Source organism: Schistocerca cancellata, chromosome 1 (genome assembly GCF_023864275.1).
Source record: "Schistocerca cancellata isolate TAMUIC-IGC-003103 chromosome 1, iqSchCanc2.1, whole genome shotgun sequence".
Classification (NCBI taxonomy): domain Eukaryota; kingdom Metazoa; phylum Arthropoda; class Insecta; order Orthoptera; family Acrididae; genus Schistocerca; species Schistocerca cancellata.
The window spans coordinates 1,069,070,132-1,069,087,239 of NC_064626.1; the positions used below are offsets into that span (position 1 = coordinate 1,069,070,132).

General features: G+C 38.7%; 1 protein-coding gene across 3 annotated transcripts in view; it reads left to right on the plus strand.

Moving 5' to 3' along the window:
• The first annotated feature begins 2,119 nt into the window (after positions 1 to 2,119).
• The window catches only part of LOC126090739 (uncharacterized), an 81,630-nt gene continuing 66,641 nt past the window's right edge, over positions 2,120 to 17,108 (plus strand). For all 3 annotated transcript variants that reach the window (XM_049907008.1, XM_049907009.1, XM_049907011.1), the window contains exon 1: positions 2,120 to 2,246. In XM_049907008.1, the coding sequence (XP_049762965.1) occupies positions 2,207 to 2,246 (40 nt within the window). In that variant the 5' untranslated portion in view covers positions 2,120 to 2,206. The remainder of the gene's footprint in view (positions 2,247 to 17,108) is intronic.

Genomic DNA, 17,108 nt, shown 5'->3' on the forward strand with positions numbered 1-17,108 from the left:
TTACACTAACCTTGCCAAAGCACAAAAAATAGATCAGGAACTACTAACAGTAGTACCATCAGCGTTAGACCTACAGCTAATTGAGATTCCCGGAACCGATTTTAATGTTTACTGCGATATGTCCACCTCAAGACCTCATTCTCTCCTATCAACTACATTCACAAGACACACATTCGCGATTTTACAAGAATTTTGTCACCATGGCATACAATCAACAACCAATCTGCTGACAGTACGTTATGTGTTGCGGGGGATGCAAAAAGACTGCTGTGAATGGGCGAGGTGTCGCATTAAGTCAGCACAGCAAGATTCACCAACACATGTGCACACTCCCATAGGGAACTTCTCAAACACGACTTCCTGCTTCTCCTATGTTCACATTAACGTCGTTGGGCCATTACCACTATCCAGTGGCCAAAGCTATTTACCTACTGCTATAGACCATTTCTTTTGCTGACAAGAAGCTGCGCCAGCAGACAGTATTTCAATGGAAATTTAGCCTTCATTTTTGTGCTGCACTGGATATCACGATTCAGCTGTCCACTGAACATCACGATGGACCATGGGCGGCAATTTGATTCCGTTCTGTTCGCCCAACTCTAAATATTGCGTCACAGTCAACCACGAAACGTTGACCTACCAACCGACCAGCGACGAGATGACTGAGAGAGATGCCACCACTCACTTAAGGCAGCAGTGATGTGCCACGGCACAAAGTGGACTAAGGCCCTTCCCTGGTACTGCTGGGCCTCAGGACTTAGATGTTTCATTGGTTGAACTAGCGTATGGCGATACATTGCTTCTACCAAGTGAATTTGTGGACTCAACACTCTGCCACCTCTGGATGAAGATCAACAGACTTTGTCCAACTCAGAGACTATGTAACCAAGATCCGTCCTCCCCATCCCTTCAGACACGGAACACCAGCAGAAAACACAAGACCCGGCAACGTTTTCATTTTCCGGCCCTCTGTCTGGATTGCGCTCCGCTTCCACAGGGGTGGACTACTGACGCAGCGACCGTCTGCCGTTAAGTAGTGTTGTGTCATACGCGCCGTGTGCGTGTGCTTGCACAAATGTTGCACTGTCAAACATTTCGCATCAAACACCAGAGGCTTTGTGTTTTATATTTGTGTTATGGTTTTGTTTATTCTCAGAGTTATGCTTTCTATGTTTTGTATCTTCCCTGCCTATCTGTTCGTGCATAATTATGGTATAACTTGTAGGTACTTTTGCTTGCAGATTAATGTTGAGTTGTTAGCTTGTATTCTCAGAACCTGCTATTTTTCTTCGCCGTCTCTCCTGTGACCGCCGGGCGTTGTGACCGAGCGGTTCTAGGCGCTTCAGTCTGGAACCGCGCGATCGCTACGATCGCAGGTTCGAATCCTGTCTCGGGATGGATCTGTGTGATGTCCTTACGTTAGTTAGGTTTAAATAGTTCTAAGTTCTAGGGGACTGATGACCTCGATGTTAAGTCCCTGGTTGCACGGGAGATTTTACCGTGTAGCCCAGTTTGCCGTTTTGACATACATGCAGGATTAAATTGTCGAACGACAATCTACTCGTCTTGTACCGACATCTCCGTTTTTCATTTTGTAAAATACAAATCCCATAGCATACATCTATAACAACCATTAGAAATGACCTGCATGGAGCTGTTGTTGCCTCTATTACAAGGTTTCCCTGCCGTCATCGACCTGTCGGTCTTGGTTTATTAGTACAGTAAATAACTCATCAGTATTACGCAGCCTCATGTCATGAATAGCTTGACCATCAATATCATCGTATTTTGTATATTTAAATCTCATGTAAACCTCAATTAATATTGTAAATATTCGTAAATATTCTTTTTTTTTAATTGTGTAGGCTGATGTGCATTGATACGGTTGCTAAGTGTCCGTCGCTGTGTGGGAAGAATGAAATAGCAAAAATTTGGTATTCCGTTTTTAATTCTTGCCCTGAGAAGCATTGGGCTTACAAAATAAGGCATTGAGATCTATGAACCAATAATTCAAATCACATGAGGTTTAGAAATTGCTAAATTTCATCTCGGTGCTGCGACTTTGTTCTCATACGCAACATGTTACAATCTTTGCCACAGCATTATCTTTGCATATTACCTTAATTGTAAACAATCATAGTTGTCTAATGATGCTTGTTTTTAGTTGTAATGTCATTCGGTGAAGTTTATTTTTATTTTGTGGATCATGTGGAAGTGCCATAAATGTGGAAAACCCGTGTACTTTGGTGAGTGGAGCTCTGCATCACACCAATTTTGTACAAAATTTTGTGTGTTTGACAAGTACATTAGCGTCTTCGGCGACCTGTCAGTTATCCTACCTGTCAGACTATGTAACACTCGTACAATTGTGCGTCAGTTGCACAGATTGCTTCTTTGACTCGAATTTATGACTTTTGAATGAAATCATATAAATCTATATTTAAAATAGGTCTTTCTGCCATGGCTGCCGTAAGTTCACTACGCCCACGTAATGTTTTCTGCCACTTGCCGTACCGATGTCTTGCCAAAGTAGGCCAGCTGACTGCAGAAAGGAATCTTGAGCTATGGTGTAGCGGTTCTCCTAAGCAATTTACTATGAATGTACGAATAAAGATCTAAGATAGGTGTTGAACACAGCTGATATTCCTTATCTCAGTTTTGAGTTCTTCTCAACATTTCGGCAGTCATAAGGGCGTTTTAATAACCTCAAAAGTCGTAAATATCTTTAATTAAAAGAAAAAGAATTTTTAATATAGTCCCTTTACATTTATTATTATGTTAAAATTCTTCACTTCCTTATACTGATAGTTATAAGTAGCTTACAGAACGAAAAATGATCAGTAACTGATCGGTATTACAAAGAAGAATGGTTTCCTCTCACAGTATACAAGCAGTGTTGAGTTTCACGATTTTTCTGCCAGTAATGTGAAATTATTTCATAGCTAATTACGTTCGTGCACTGAGATGTTGATGAAATTTCGAGGCCTGTTGACCTTAAACAGTTTGAGTGTCATATGCGTGGATCATTTATTTCATAGCTTTTGCAAGAGGAATGATATGATATCGCACTTTGGAACTTCATTTCTAACAATTTCCTTTTCTGACGATTATATGACTGATTACTAAGTTTAGCTAAAAATGTTGCCTCTTTAGAATACCAATGCTTTTATATTTATTTCGTAATGTTCAGTGTTACACAGCTACACTTTCTGGGCAGTTTTGAGAAATTGTATTGAGTACTGTCTTTTAATGCTTCCCTATAATAATAGCAGTGAAACTCTTGTAGGGGATTCCTTGGTATGCTCTGCTTGTGTTGAAGGCCAAAACCTACACTTTTGTTTGGTTTGTGGTATGTGCATTAGATCTGGTGGCTTTTGTTGTGATTCCTTTTATTTCTTCCTTCATCAAATGGTAATTATTGGGTCAGCATGTCTAGATTGCCAACACATAAGATTTTATGCTAGCAAGAGTAATTCATAGCCATCAGCACCCCTACCTCCTGCTCATTATTACTGATTTGTAGTTAACACATTGTTATGTCATATTTATTATTGTTGTTATTATTTGCAGAACATGATTTTGTATGCATTTTCAACTTCTCGAAGCGTAATGAATAATCCATTAAATTTTGGGCATGAGTTTGTATATTACTGTGTGTAGAACAAAAGACAGCAGACAATTAGGGGAACACTCATACTTTTGGAGTTTAGTCCAAAATTACAATTGTTCAGAAAAGGCTGTCTTCTTTGGCAGCTTTTTAGTGATTATATCTAGTCCTTTTATCTCCAGTGGGAGTAGTCATTAGCCAATTAGTATTCAGTTAATACATTGAAAGTTCTGTACAGACATGTTGTATGCAGTGTAAGAAATGTTGGATCATTTTAGTGCTTGAAAAAATTATCCTATTGTAGAGGAGAAGTAGGGATGACCAGTTTGAAACCACCTGGATTTTTGTAAGTGCTTTCTGAGAAGGCACAGGTAATCCAATGTGTGAAAGAAGTGCTGTATTGGTTATTTGTTTGTGGTCCTTGTCATTTAGCAATCATTGAAGAGATTGAAGGTATTCATAAGAGAGCTACACAGCCTGTGATTCAATCCAGTTCAGTTTATTAGCATAATAATACAGGATTTGTTATAGGTGATACTACATTTATTTATCGCACCCATTTATACATTCCTTTATCCAGTGATGATATGGATATGTCATTATAATAAAATAACAATACGTAGCTCCAAAATATGCATAAACATAGAATACAACATGTAAGTATGCTTTAAGAGTATAGGACAGGTGGTAGGCAATGACTTTGGTTAAAGAGCCATACGAACATTTGCCTGAAGTGACTTAGGAAACCTTAAATCAGGATGGCCAGACAGACCAAGCTCCGTCCTCCCAAATATAAGGTCAGCATCTTAACACCAGTTGGTTCCTAATGTTTTACAGTGTTCTTTGATATAGGAAACACTTTTATGATTAGGCCTATATATTAATAAATAAAATGTTCTTATGTGCTACATGAAGCCATACATTTAACAACAATCAAAATATAAATTAGCATAATAAAAGAAGTTTTATTATATTTTCGCAAATACAGTAATTTTTAAAATAAGCACTTCAGTTCCCTATGATGAAGCAAATAAGCCACTCTGCTTTGAATACTGAGGCTTCATGTATTCCTTGATACCACAACACGATTGCTAATTAACATTTTTTGAGTTTTTTTTAATGTGGAACTCTGATAGTTTTGTATTTCCTCTGGTAATGCACTGTATAGAATATTTGCCTAATAAATAACACTTTTGTAGTAAATGGTTTTTGTGTTTATTTCTATGTGAACATCAAGTCTTTTTCTTGTTTCATCATCATGCACTTGACTGTTCACCAGAAAATTCCTGATGTGTCTTCAGAAACCATATTAGATACATGATAGGGTCATAATTTTAAATTCAATAAAAAAAAAAAAGGTCAGGCTCCAGTGCTGAGATATGGTGGCCATGAGTGTAATGGTGTGAAGATGTGTGTTTTCTATTTTGGGAGTAGTACTTTCTCTGAGAGCTAAATATTTTAGTAGTCTTGACTTGGTAGTCTTGACTTGGTAGTCTTGACTTGGTAGTCTTGACTCGGTAGTCTTGACTCGGTGCCTCCTATATGTTGAGAGTAGCAGTCGATCATTTCCTGTCATGTTGAAAAGGATACTGAACCATGGCATGTACCAGCAGGACAATGCAAAGTGTCACACAGCTGGCAGTGTAGGTGCATTGTTTGAAGAGCAGCAGGATGAGTTAACCATTCACTCCAGGCCACCAAACTCCTTGGATTTAAACTTGAGAATATGTGTGACAACCTTGATTGGGGTGTTTGTCCCATGGATACCTAGTCGAGAAACCTAGCACAGCTGGCCATGGCACTGGAGTTGGCGTGGCCCCACGTTTCTTTCTGTACCTTCCAGAACCTCATTGACTCTCTTCATACATGGTTCACTTTGGTTCACACTTTAAAATGTGGTTATTCAGGCTTTTGAAAGGTGGTCACATTAATATGACTGGACAATGTATATCTGTACATTCTATCTGATCCCATATCAACCAAATGGATGGTATTTGAACCAGCTGTGTACCACTCCACAAATCTGATAGCAATATAGTTTCCCTAGCCTCAGTTTATGGTCAGTGACATCAAATGTCTTACATGGATCTAAGCAGACCACAATTTAAATCATTGTTATCTATGAAATTTATGACCATTTGTAAAAAGTGATAGATAGCTATGTCATATGACTTATTTTTCTCAAAATCTATGTTCTTCATTAACCAGTAATTGGCTTTTATTTTTTTGTTTTTCTGGTATGATTCCTATAATAAACAAAACATAAATGGTACTGGCAAGATGGAAATCTGTGTTTCTTACACTGTTGTTTTATGACTTGCCTGGAATCTAACCACTGCCCCATGACATTTTATTTTTTATTTTAAGTGTGATTATAGCATCTTGTACCTTCAATACAGTTGTAGGATAGAGTGAGTCATTTGTGTTGGAACTACATTTATTTTGAACTTTGTTTATTGCTATATTTATGTAATAATTGTTGAATGTCTTGGCTATCTACAGTGAGTCCTTACCTTCAATTCTACTAATAACTTTTTGGTCTATATTCTTATCTACTATGTTACTTCCCAGGTTGATTTTTTTTTATTACTATCTTTCCTGATATATGAATCATTATCAAGCTTTCCAGCTGCTGTTTTAACTTTCTTATACAGTTTTCTGTAAATTTCACATTTAATTTCAACATGTCAGTATTACTGGCACGTTTGTTTATTTTTTGTTATGGTGTCACCTGATTTTCTTATTCACTGGGGTACCCAAGTGTTTGCATTAATTTTAGTTTAGACCAGTGTATTGAATTGAAATTGGAGCATCATAACAGTCCTTATAACATTTCAAGAAATGATCTTTTTTTTATCTACATCACAGCCTGATTCCATGGTCTAATTTATATTTTTCAGTCTGTGATTAAAAATCCATATGCTGCTATTATTACTAAATTTTCTCTCTCCCTATTTATCACTGATCACTGGATTCTTATTGCATATAATATTTAAACTCAGTGTGACTGCCCTATAGTCAGAGAACTCAGTGTCTGTTATTACAGTGATATACTATCATTTGTTCTCGTTGACATATAATTCATCAATTGTTGTTTCAGACCCATTTATTCATGTAGCGTCTTCATGTACAGTTCCTGTCATAAGACAAGAACCAGTTGATCGGTTGTTCAATACAGATAGTTTTATGATTAAAATGTCGAAGAACAGTTGTATCCTGCAGCTGATATTTAAGTTAATTTAGCGGCATTTCAAGGCTTTGCAGGAAAATAGTAAAATTACCTGATAATGACACACACACACACACACACACACACACACACACACACACACACACATGATCATTTTAAGTAACTCAAAGATTCACTATCCAAAACATTTTTCCTCACATTTTTATATTTAATTTCTTTGGAATGAAGTCATGCCCTTACATATATGCATGTTCCACCTCTTTTATCAATAATTATGCAAAACTTACTTATCATTTAAAACTCTTGAATCATAGTAGTACATGATTGTATCTATTTTAGCCAGTGTTTGTTTATATATGTGACTTCAAAGAGTGCAGAAGAGTGGACAGAATTTCAGGGTACTCTCTTGCTCTTGGGATGGAAACTGCCACTAAAGGTGGATGAATCAGCAATGGCCAGTGGCCTGAGCATGCAGAAGACAGTGGAAACCATTGCATTAAAGGTGTGTAAAGTGTATCCGCAAGTCACGTGGCCTGTAATTGAAAAAGTGTGATGATGATCCCTCTATTGGCAGAAGGTTCTGGATTAGTCCCCCATTCTGATCTCCAGGAAGAGACTGCCAAGGGGGAGGTGACCATGAGAAGAAGATTGAATAACCAATGAAAGGGCAACATTCTATGGTGTGTGAGAAATTTGAATGTGGTAAGGAAGCTGGAAGACATGAAAAGCGAAATGCTAAGGCTCAGTCTTAATATAGTGGGGGATCAGGGAAGTGAAATGGAAAGATGATGAGCATTTCTGGTCTGATGAATATCAACAGCAGGAGAAACTGATATAACAAGAGCTGGCTTCATTATGAGTAAGAAGGTGTGGCAAACTGCACGTCGTTGTGAGCAGTTCAGTGGTAGGGTTGTTCTCAGCTGATTCAACAGCAAATCATTGCTGACAACAATAGTTCAGGTACTTATGCTGAAGTCACAAGCAGAATATGATGTGATACAGAAAGTGTGTGAGGCTATTAAATGGATAATTCAGTATCTAAAGGGGGATAAAACTCCAATAATCTTCGGAGACTGGGATACTGTTCTAGAGGAAGGAATAGAAGAGAATATGAGCTTCGTAGTAGGGATGAGAGAGGAGAAAAACTGAGTTCTGCAGTAGATTTCAGTTAGTAATAGCAAGTTCACTGTTAAAAATGACAAAAGCCTGAAGTATATGTGGAAAAGGCCCAGAGACACGAGAAGATTACAACTGGATTAAATCATCATCAGGCAGGGGTTCTGAAATCAGATGTTCATTTTACTGAGCGAGGTGGCGCAGTGGTTAGACACTGGACTCGCATTCGGAAGGATGATGGTTCAATCCCACATCCGGCCATCCTGATTTAGGTTTTCCGTGATTTCCCTAAATCGCTTCAGGCAAGTGCCGCGATGGTTCCTCTGAAAGGGTGTGGCCGACTTCCTTCCCCATCCCTCCCAAATCCGATGAGACTGATGACCTCGCTGTCTGGTCTCCTTCCCCAAACAACCCAACCCAGATATTCATTTATGAAGCATACCCATGAGCAGAATTAGACTCAGATCACAATTTACTAATGATAAAGAGTAGGCTGAAGTTTAAGAGAATCGTATGGAAGAATCAGTGTACAAGGAAATGGCATACTGAAGTACTAAGAAAGGATGAGATGCATTTGAAGTCTTGAGTTCGCCAATCTGTCCGCACTGGTGGCAAGCCCAGTAACTGTTCGCACTGAGGTTGAACATTCACCCAAGGTCAAGTGGGAGGCCACTTCAGGGTGTGGCAGGCGGCAAAAGACCTCCCAGGGGTTGCACATAGGGCCTCTCCAGTTAGTCTGACAAACAGCTTCCAGGTGGTGTCTGTGTCTGACACTGTCCCTCAGCCAGATGCAGTTGCTTGTCCTGTTTCAGAGGGAAACTCTCAGCCTGCAAGATCTGGGCTATCAGGAGGTTGGGATTATTGGTAGGTGGCAGCTGCAGCATAGGTACATTGTGAGGCCCCTTAGGAAGATTGCTGCCAAGGAGTAAGAAAGCCGATGTGTACTCTGGGTGCATGCTGGGTGGAGTCATTCCAGGTGTGGAAACGGTCCTTCCAGATGCCATGAAGATCACAGGGCGCAGCCAACTGCAGTTGGTGGCTCACGTCGGTACTAATGATGTGTCTTACTTTGGATCAGAAGAGATTCTCTCTGGTTTCAAGCAGCTATCAGAACTGCTGGCTGCCAGTCTTGGTTGCAAGATGAAACCAGGGCTCACAATTTGCAGCATAGTAAACAGGACCAATTGCGAAACTCTGCTACAGAGCCGAAGAGCCGAGTGGAGGGTCTGAGTCAGAGGCTCAGATGGTTCTGTGACCGTGTGGGCTGCAAATTCCTTGACTTGCGCCATGGGGTGGTTGGTTTTTGGGTTCCACTGAATTTATCAGAAGTTGACTACTAGTAGGAGGCGGCTGCATGGGTAGCAAGGGCTGTGTGGTGTGGACTGAGTGTTTTTTTTTAAATTAGAGGGTCTCAGGGAAATACAAAAAGGGCTTCAGTCTCAGAGGGTGCTGGGTGAATATAGGAAGAACACAGATATAGAAACCATTGGTATAACAGTTGTAAATTGTCATAGTTGTTTTGGGAAAGTACCAGTGCTCCAAACGCTAATAGAAAGCAGCAATGCTCAAATCGTTATAGGCACTAGTTGGTGGCTAAAGCCAGAGATAAGTCCAGCTTAAAATTTTATGAAGAATTTAACAGTGTTCCGAAAGGATAGGGTAAGCACAGTTGGTGATGGCGTGTTCATTGATGTTAGAAGTAGTTAATGTTGTAGCGATATTGAAGCAGATAGTTCCTGTGAGTCAGTATAGGCAGCAGTCATTCTTTACAACCATAATAAAATAGTAATTTGACCTTTTTACTGACCTCCCGACCCAGATGACGCAGTTGCTGAAAGATTCAAAGAAAACTTCAGTTTAATTTCAAACATACACCCAACACATACAGTTATAGTTGGTGGTGACTTTAATTTAACTTGGTATGTTAGCAAAAATACATGTATAAATCTGGAGGTACGCATAAAACATCATCTAAAATTGTGCTAAATGCGTTGTATGGAAATTATTTTGAGCAGTTAATTCATGAACACATGCGAATATTAAACTGTTGTGAAAACACACTTGAGCTCTTAGCAACAAATAATCCTGAGCTAATAATGAGCATCAAACCAGATACAGGATTAGTGGGATTAGTGAACATAGGGACTGTCATAGCGAGATTGAATACTGTAACTCCCAAAACCTCCATAAATAAACTAAAAATATACCTTTTCAAAAAAACAGATAAAACATCACTTTACACCATCCCAAGAGACAGTCCCCTCTCCTTCAAAATTAACAGTGTAAGTGTTGATCAGATATGGCTTGAATTCAGAGAAATAGTATTGACAGCAATTGAAAGATTTTTATCAAATAAATTAACAAACGATGGAGCTTATCCCCCTTGGTACACAAAATGGGTCAGAACACTGTTGCAGAAACAATGAAAAAAGCTTGCCAAATTCAAACGAATGCAAAATCTCCAAGATAGGCAATCTTTTACAGAAGCTTGAAATTTAGCACAGACATCAATGCAAGATGCTTATAGTAGTTTTCACAGTGAAACTTTGTCTCAAAACCTGGCAGAAAATCCAAAGAGATTCTAGTCATATGTAAAGTATGCTAGTGGCAAACCACAGTCAATGCCTTCTCTGCATGCTCTATACACACATAAAGTACTCAGCACTTTTGACAAGGCATTTCATATTGATTCCATATTTCTAGATTTCCAAAAGGCTGTTGACACTGTACCACAAAGCAGCATTTAGTGAAATGGCATGCTTTTGGAATATCGTCTCAATTATGTGACTGGATTCGTGATTTCCTGTCAGAGAGGTCACAGTTTGTAGTAACTGACAGAAAGTTCTCGAGTAAAACAGAAGTGATTTCTGGCATTACGCAAGGTAGTGTTACAGGCCATCTGCTGTTCCTAATCTATATAAACGATTTAGCAGACAATCTGAACAGCCGTCTTAGGTTGTTTGCAGATTATACTGTTGTTTATTGTCTAGTAAACTCATCTGAAAATCACAATGAATTGCAAAACAATTTAGAAAAGATATCTGAATGGTGTGACAATGGGCAGTTGACCCTAAATAATGAAAATTGTGAGGTAATTCACGTGAGTACTAAAAGGAAGCTGTTAAACTTCAGTTACACATTAAATCAGTCAAATCTAAAGGCCGTTCATTCAACTAAATATCTAGGAATTGCTATTATAAACAATTTAAATTGCAAAGAACACATAGAAAATGTTGTGGGGGAAGGCAAACCAAAGACTCCATTTTATTGGCAGAACACTTCGAAAATGTAACAGATCTACTAAAGCGACTGCCCCCACTACACTTGTCCATCCTCTTTTGGAGTACTCCTGCACAGTTTGAGGGTTCTTACCAGATAGGATTTACAGGATACATTGAGAAAGTTCAAAGAAGTGCAGCATGTTTTCTATTATGCGAAATAGGGGATAGAGTATCACTGACATGATTCAGGATTTGGGGTGGACACCATTAAAGCAAAGGTGCTTTTTTTTTTGCAGCAGAATCAAAAATTTCAATCACCAATTTTCTCCTTGGAATGTGAAAATATTTTATTTGTGCCAGTTTACATAGGGAGAAATGACCATCATAATAAAATAAAGGAATTCAGAGCTGTCACAGAAAGATATAGGTGTTTGTTTCTCCCACATGCTGTTTGAGATTGGAATAATAGAGAATTGTTGTGAAGATGGTTTGATGAACCCTTTGCCAAGCACTTAAGTGTGACTTACAGTATGTTTGTGTAGATGTATAAATTTATCAAATGTGAGGCTATTATGATAAGGAGCAATGCAGTAAGCAGTTCAGTTGACAAGAAGTGAACATTTCTAAAAACAGCAGTCACCGGTGTTGGAACAACAAATGTAGGCACAAGAAAAGTAACTACAAAGAAACCTTGGGTAACAGAAGTAGTACTTCAATTTACCTATGAAAGAATGATGTACAAAAATGTTCAGGGAAAGACAGGGATGTAGCAGTATAAATCACTTAGGAATGAAATAAATAGGTAGTGCGGGGAAGCCAAGGCAAAATAACAGTAAAAAAAAGACAAGAAACAGAAAAAGAATGCAAGAAACAGAAAGAGAAATATTCGTCAGAAGGACTATTCAGCATATAGAAAATTCAAAACAATCAGTGTTGAAATACAAAGAATGGGTGGCTCCGTTAAGAGTCCAATGGGGATTCCACTGTTAAATGCAGAGGAAAGAGTGGATGGATGGAAAGAGTACTCTGAAGGCCCCTATGATAACAGGAAATGACAGGGAAGAGAGAGGGTGTCCAGCATTAGAGTCAGAATTTGAAAGAGCTTTGGAAGTCTTAAGATCAAATAAGGTGGAAAGTATAGATACCATTCCATCAGAATTTCTAAAATCATTGGGAGAAATGGCACCAAAACAAAGTTAGTATGTAGAATCTATGAGACTGGTGGCATACCATCAGGGTTTCTGAAAAATATCATCAATACACTTCTGAAGATAGCAAAAGCTGATAAGTGCAAGAACTATTGCTCAATCAGCTTACCATGTCATGCGTCCATGTTGCTGATGAGAATAATATACAGAAGAACGGAAAAGAAAATCGAGGCTCTCTTAGATGACAATCAGTTTGGCCTTGGGTAAGTTAAAGGCACCAGAGAAGCAGTCCTGACATTGTGCTTGATGAAGGAAGCAAGAGTGAGTGAAAATCAAGACACTTTTGCAGCACTTGTTGACCTGCAAGAAATTTATGATCAAAATTGGTGGTCAGTGAGTAGATGAAATTAAGGAATTCTGGTAACTTGGAAGCAAAACATCCTATGACAGATGAAGCAAGGCAAAAAGATCTTACCAGTCCAAGAGAAGACCCCTAATATTAAACATAGGTCTTAATTTAAGGAAGAAATTTTTGAGAGTATACATTTGGACCTCATCATTGTATAATATATATAATTTTTCCCGAGGGCATGCAGCTTTACTGTGTGGTTAAATGATGATGGCGTCCTCTTGGGTAAAATATTCCGGGGCTAAAATAGTCCCCCATTCGGATCTCTGGGCGGGGACTACTCAAGAGGATGTTGTTATCAGGATAAAGAAAACTGGCGTTCTACTGATTGGAGCGTGGAATGTCAGATCCCTTAATCGGGCAGGTAGATTAGAGAATTTAAAAAGGGAAATGGATAGGTTAAAGTTAGATATAGTGGGAATTAGTGAAGTTCGGTGGCAGGAGGAACAAGACTTCTGGTCAGGTGACTACAGGGTTATAAAGACAAAATCAAATAGGGGTAATGCAGGTGTAGGCTTAATAATGATTAGGAAAATAGGAATGCGGGTAAGCTACTACAAACAGCATAGTGACCGCATTATTGTGGCCAAGATAGATACAAAGCCCATGCCTACCACAGCAGTACAAGTTTATATGCCAACTAGCTCTGCAGATGACGAAGAAATTGAAGAAATGTATGATAAAATAAAACAAATTATTCAGTGAAGGGAGACAAAAATTTAATAGTCATGGGTGACTGGAATTTGGCAGTAGGAAAAGGGAGAGATGGAAACGTAGTAGGTGAATATGGATTGGGGGTAAGAAATGAAAGAGGAAGCCGCTGGTAGAATTTTGTACAGAACTCAACTTAATCATAGTTAACACTTGGTTCAAGAGTCATGAAAGAAGGTTGTATACATGGAAGAAGCCTGGAGATACTGATAGGTTTCAGATAGATTATATAATTGTAAGACAGAGATTCAGGAACCAGGTTTTAAATTGTAAGACATTTCCAGGGGCAAATATGGACTCTGACCACAATCTATTGGTTATGAACTGTAGAGAAAAACTGAAGAAACTGAAAAAAGGTGGGAATTTAAGGAAATGGGACCTGGATAAACTGACTAAACCAGAGGTTGTACAGAGTTTCAGGGAGAGCATAGGGGAACAATTGACAAGAATGGGTGAAAGAAATACAGTAGAAGAAGAATGGGTAGCTTTCAGGGATGAAGTAGTGAAGACAGCAGAGGATCAAGTAGGTAAAAAGACGAGGGCTAGTAGAAATCCTTGGGTAACAGAAGAAATATTGAATTTAATTGATGAAAGGAGAAAATATAGAAATGCAGTAAATGAAGCAGTCAAAAAGGAATACAAACGTCTCAAAAATAGATCGACAGGAAGTGCAAAATGACTAAGCAGGTATGGCTAGAGGACAAATGTAAGGATGTAGGGGCATATCTCACTAGGGATAAGATAGATACAGCCTGCAGGAAAATCAAAGAGACCTTTGGAGAAAAGAGAACCACTTGTATGAATATCAAGAGCTCAGATGGAAATCCAGTTCTAAGCAAAGAAGGGAAAGCAGAAAGGTGGAAGGAGTATATAGAGCGTCTATACAAGGGCAACGTACTGGAGGACAATATTATGGAAATAGAAGAAGATGTAAATGAAGATGAAATGGGAGATATGACACTGCGTGAAGAGTTTGACAGAGCACTGAAAGACCTGAGTTGAAACAAGGCCCCGGGAGTAGACAACATTCCATTAGAACTACTGACAGCCTTGGGAGAGCCAGTCCTGACAAAACTCTACCACCTGGTGAGCAAGATGTATGAGACAGGCGAAATACCCTCTGACTTCAAGAAGAATATAATTATTCCAATCCGAAAGAAAGCGGGTGTTGACAGATGTGAAAATTACCGAACAATCAGTTTAATAAGTCACAGCTGCAAAATACTAACCTGGATTCTTTACAGACAAATGGAAAAAGTGGTAGAAGCCAACCTTGGGGAAGATCAGTTTGGATTCTGTAGAAATATTTGAACACGTGAGGCAATACTGACCCTATGACTTATCTTAGAAGCTAGATTAAGGAAAGGCAAACCTACATTCCTAGCATTTGTAGACTTAGAGAAAGATTTTGACAATGTCGAGTGGAATACTCACTTTCAAATTCTGAAGGTGGCAGGGGTGAAATACACAGAGCGAAAGGCTATTTACAATTTGTACAGAAACCAGATGGCAGTTATAAGAGTCGAGGGGCATGAAAGGGAAGCAGTGGTTGGGAAAGGAGTGAGACAGGGTTGTGGCCTAGTTATAAGAGTCAATGTTATTCAATCTGTATATTGAGCAAGCAGTGAAGGAAACAAAAGAAAAATTCAGAGTAGGTATTAAAATCCATGGAGAAGAAATAAAAACTTTGAGGTTCACCGATGACATTGTAATTCTGTCAGAGACAGCAAAGGACTTGGAAGAGCAGTTGAACGGAATGGACAGTGTCTTGAAAGGAGGATATAAGATGAACATCAACAAAAGCAAAACGAGGATAATGGAATGTAGTCGAATTAAGTCGGGTGAATGCTGAGGTAATTAGATTAGGAAATGAGACACATAAAGTAGTAAAGGAGTTTTGCTATTTGGGGAGCAAAATAACTGACGATGGTCGAAGTAGAGGGATATAAAATGTAGACTGGCAATGGCAAGGAAACCGTTTCTGAAGAAGAGAAATTTGTTAACTTCGAGTATAGATTTAAATGTCAGGAAATCGTTTCTGAAAGTATTTGTATGGAGTGTAGCCACGTATGGAAGTGAAACATGGATGATAAATAGTTTGGACAAGAAGAGAATAGAAGCTTTCGAAATGTGGTGCTACAGAAGAATGTTGAAGATTAGATTGGTAGATCACATAACTAATGAGGAGGTATTGAATAGGATTGTGGAGAAGAGAAGTTTGTGGCACAACTTGACTAGAAGAAGGGATCGGCTGGTAGGACATGTTATGAGGCATCAAGGGATCACCAATTTCGTATTGGAGGGCAGCGTGGAGGGTAAAAATTGTAGAGGGAGACCAAGAGATGAATACACTAAGCAGATTAGAAGGATGTAGGTTGCAGTAGGTACTGGGAGATGAAGAAGCTTGCACAGGATAGAAGAGCATGGAGAGTTGCATCAAACCAGTCTCAGGACTGAAGACCATAACAACAACATTGTATGGTTGTGGATCATGGACAACAGGAAAACTGTTACACTAGGGAATTAAAGCATTTGAGATGTGGTGCTACAGAAAAATATTAAAAATTAGGTGGACTGATTAAGTAAGGGATGAGGAGATTCTCAGCAGAATCAGCGAAGAATGGGACATATGGAAAACACTGACAAGACAAGGGGACTGGATTATAGGACACATGTCAAGGCTCCGGGGAATAACTTCCATTGTACCAGAGGGAGCTATAGAGGGCAAAAACTGTAGAGAAAGAACAGAGATTGGAGTACATATAACAAATAACTTATGACATAGGTTGCATTGCTACTCTGAGATAAGAAAGTTGACACAGGAGAGGAATTTGTGGCAGGCCACATCAAATTAGTTAGAAGACTGATGATAAAAAAAAATAAAAAAAAAACACAAAAAAAACCTTTAATTCCTGTTAAATTATCAGTTAGAGCCACTGAACTGGCTACCTAAGCCCTGTACATTTTGTTAGGTAACTGTTAACAGATTTTTGTGTGCTGACTTTGGTGCATTATTTACCATTCTGTTTGCATGATGCTGTTTGGCAATACAAACTTGCAGAGGTAGGTTTATGGAACTATTTTCCTTGTGGATTGAAGGCTAACACTTCCATCACGTATAATACATATTGTGCAAGGCTCAAGGGTTTCCAGAGCTGTGTAGGTAATAGCTTTCTCCACACTGCTTCTATGAATGGAACAGGAAAAGAAACACAGGCATTAATAAGGAGAAAATAATGGTATGGAGGCTTTCATGGATAGTAGAATATTGGGCTGGCTCTCAGAACTAGATGAAGAAGTGCATTTTTTGTTCCTTTCAAAAGAACGGCTATGTTTTTCAATATATGAGGTGTGAATTTCATTTACATCTGTTTCTCTGTCTTCATCAAGATTTTTATGCAATTGGGTAATTTTTCCATCCTTCCTTTGTTACTCAGTGAGAATGTCTTAAAATTAATTGCCATAGCCTCCAAACAAATCCAAGTTTTACTTTCATCTTCCCTACAACAGACTGCATATGTGCATTGCATTGTACATAGTTTCATCACATTGCCCCTAATGATGTAAATGATATCACAAGGTCCAGAAGCTTACTGTCAATCAAGCAGTTGGATACAATAGGAGTTTTTCTATTCATAATTTCTATTATCTTATTTATTGGTATAAAGAGAGTTAGCAAGGGAAAACACGATCTTCTGACACTATC